At 45.8% G+C, this 1,919-nt stretch overlaps 1 protein-coding gene across 1 annotated transcript in view; it reads left to right on the top strand.

Annotated features, from left to right (window-relative positions):
* DDX56 (DEAD-box helicase 56) overlaps window positions 1-689 on the top strand; it is a 12,789-nt gene extending 12,100 nt beyond the window's left edge. Inside the window, exons 3-5 of the mRNA XM_018554675.1 lie at window positions 78-232; window positions 318-488; window positions 647-689. Of these exons, the coding sequence (XP_018410177.1) occupies window positions 78-232; window positions 318-488; window positions 647-689 (369 nt within the window). The remainder of the gene's footprint in view (window positions 1-77; window positions 233-317; window positions 489-646) is intronic.
* The last annotated feature ends 1,230 nt before the right edge of the window (window positions 690-1,919 follow it).

Genomic DNA, 1,919 nt, shown 5'->3' with positions numbered 1-1,919 from the left:
CCCGGCCGCGGTGTGGAGTATCCCCCCCCCCCCCCCCCCTGCGGTGTACTCACATCTTCATATTCTTCTGCTTTCAGACCGTCTCCGAGCAGGCAGTCCGGGTCCTGATCCTGGTACCCACCAAGGAACTTGGCCAGCAGGTCCAGCAGATGATCCGTCAGCTGACGTTCTACTGTGCCCGCGACATAAGAGTGGCGGACATCTCCGGGCAGGTGGACGTTTCTGCCCAGAGGTAAGTGTTCTTCCAGGACAGCCATCTGTGCCTCTGTAGACATGGCACGCATTGATTGACCCGGGGGTTCCTTTTTCCTTTTCAGGCCAATCCTCATGGAGAAGCCGGACATTGTGGTGGGAACACCATCCAGAGTACTTTGTCACATGAATCAGGGAACGCTGTGTGTGCGCGATACCCTCCAAGCCATGGTGATCGATGAAGCCGACCTGATCTTCTCATTTGGTTTTGAAGATGATTTGAAAAGCTTGCTGTGGTAAGCACTACATTCCTGGGAGCTGTACAGTGACTTTCTTTGAGTCTGTCCACCTAATTTCTCTAGCTTCTGGTTAAGTGGCTTCTGTAAACAGGTGAAGGTCTTCCTCTATAAATGTCTATGGTTCTATCGTCAAAACACCCTTTGTACTCTTGCAGTTGCCCTTCTGCCAGTTTTGAGAAGAGGTTTATAATACTGTAAGGAAGATGCATGTTCCGGCTGTTCTGCATGATGCAGATATGTTAATAAATTCGTTCTAATGATTACTGATCTTTTGTTGGAATCTTTCAACATATTTAAGCTGGTGGAGAGACCCTTTCAAGCCGGTTGGCCACTGATTGCAGTGTTTAAGACATTAACGGGTCTATTTATAAACAATCTGCAGAGCCAATCGCCCTGTGAACGTTCGTTTTGCATGAATGAAGGCAAAAACAAACATTCTTGGTATAGCTTCTTTCCTGTTTGAATGTCTTGTATTTGTTTTATCATTATGGACATTAAGGGGTCTATTTTTAAACAATCTACAGAGCCATTTGACCTGAGAATATCTGTGAAGGTTCATTCTGCACGAATGGAGACAAAAATGAATGTACTTTTCAAGTTGAATCTCTGTAATGTAATACTGCAGTTTGGCCACTAGTTGGAGCTGAGGAAATACGTTTTTAGTTCCTATGCTCCCTTAGCTCCATCTAGTGGCCATGATGTGGTATTACATGTCATAGACTGGGCCTGAAAATAACAATCATGTTTGCCTCCCTTTGCTCAGATTGAACGTTCACGTTTATTAAAAATATATTGTGCATTTTTATTCCACCCCACTGTATCTAAAACTATAAAAAGAACATGTTGGATGGAGTTATGCTTTTAAGCAGAGGTTGTTAACTTATAAGGTATGGGGGGGCCTCATATGTGGCTCCTGATGTTACCAAAGGGCCGCATATAATTTTCAGTACATGAGATGCTACAAAGGCTGTGTGTGGACATAATACAGGAGATGGTCAGAGACTGCTGATATGCTACCTGTGTGGTTGGAGACTGGATACATGCTGCAGTGTACAGACGGACCAGAAACTTGTTACAGGAGACTGATCGAGATCGCTGTTATGGAAGTCCATGTACAAATCAGTACTTCCTCTACTCACTGCTGGGCTCAGGGGGCGCTGCATTAAAAGTACAGAAAGGCCACAGGTTGGGCAACAGGACTTTATAGAAGAAAGCCTTATAGCGGGGTAGGCAACCTCAACCCTCCAGCTGTTGTGGAAATACAAGTCCCATGAAGGCAATGCAAGACTTTGACAGCCACAGGCCTGACTCTCAGAGGCAGATGCATGATGGGATTTGCAGTTTCACCCCAGCTGGAGTGTCGAGGTTTCCTACCCCTGCCTTATAGTATAAGTATGAAGTCTCTAAGGGGGGGCACACTGGGGAGGT

Source organism: Nanorana parkeri, unplaced genomic scaffold, assembly GCF_000935625.1.
Source record: "Nanorana parkeri isolate BGI_ZX_2015 unplaced genomic scaffold, ASM93562v1 scaffold169, whole genome shotgun sequence".
NCBI lineage: Eukaryota > Metazoa > Chordata > Amphibia > Anura > Dicroglossidae > Nanorana > Nanorana parkeri.
This window is presented reverse-complemented; position numbering and strand designations above follow the sequence as displayed.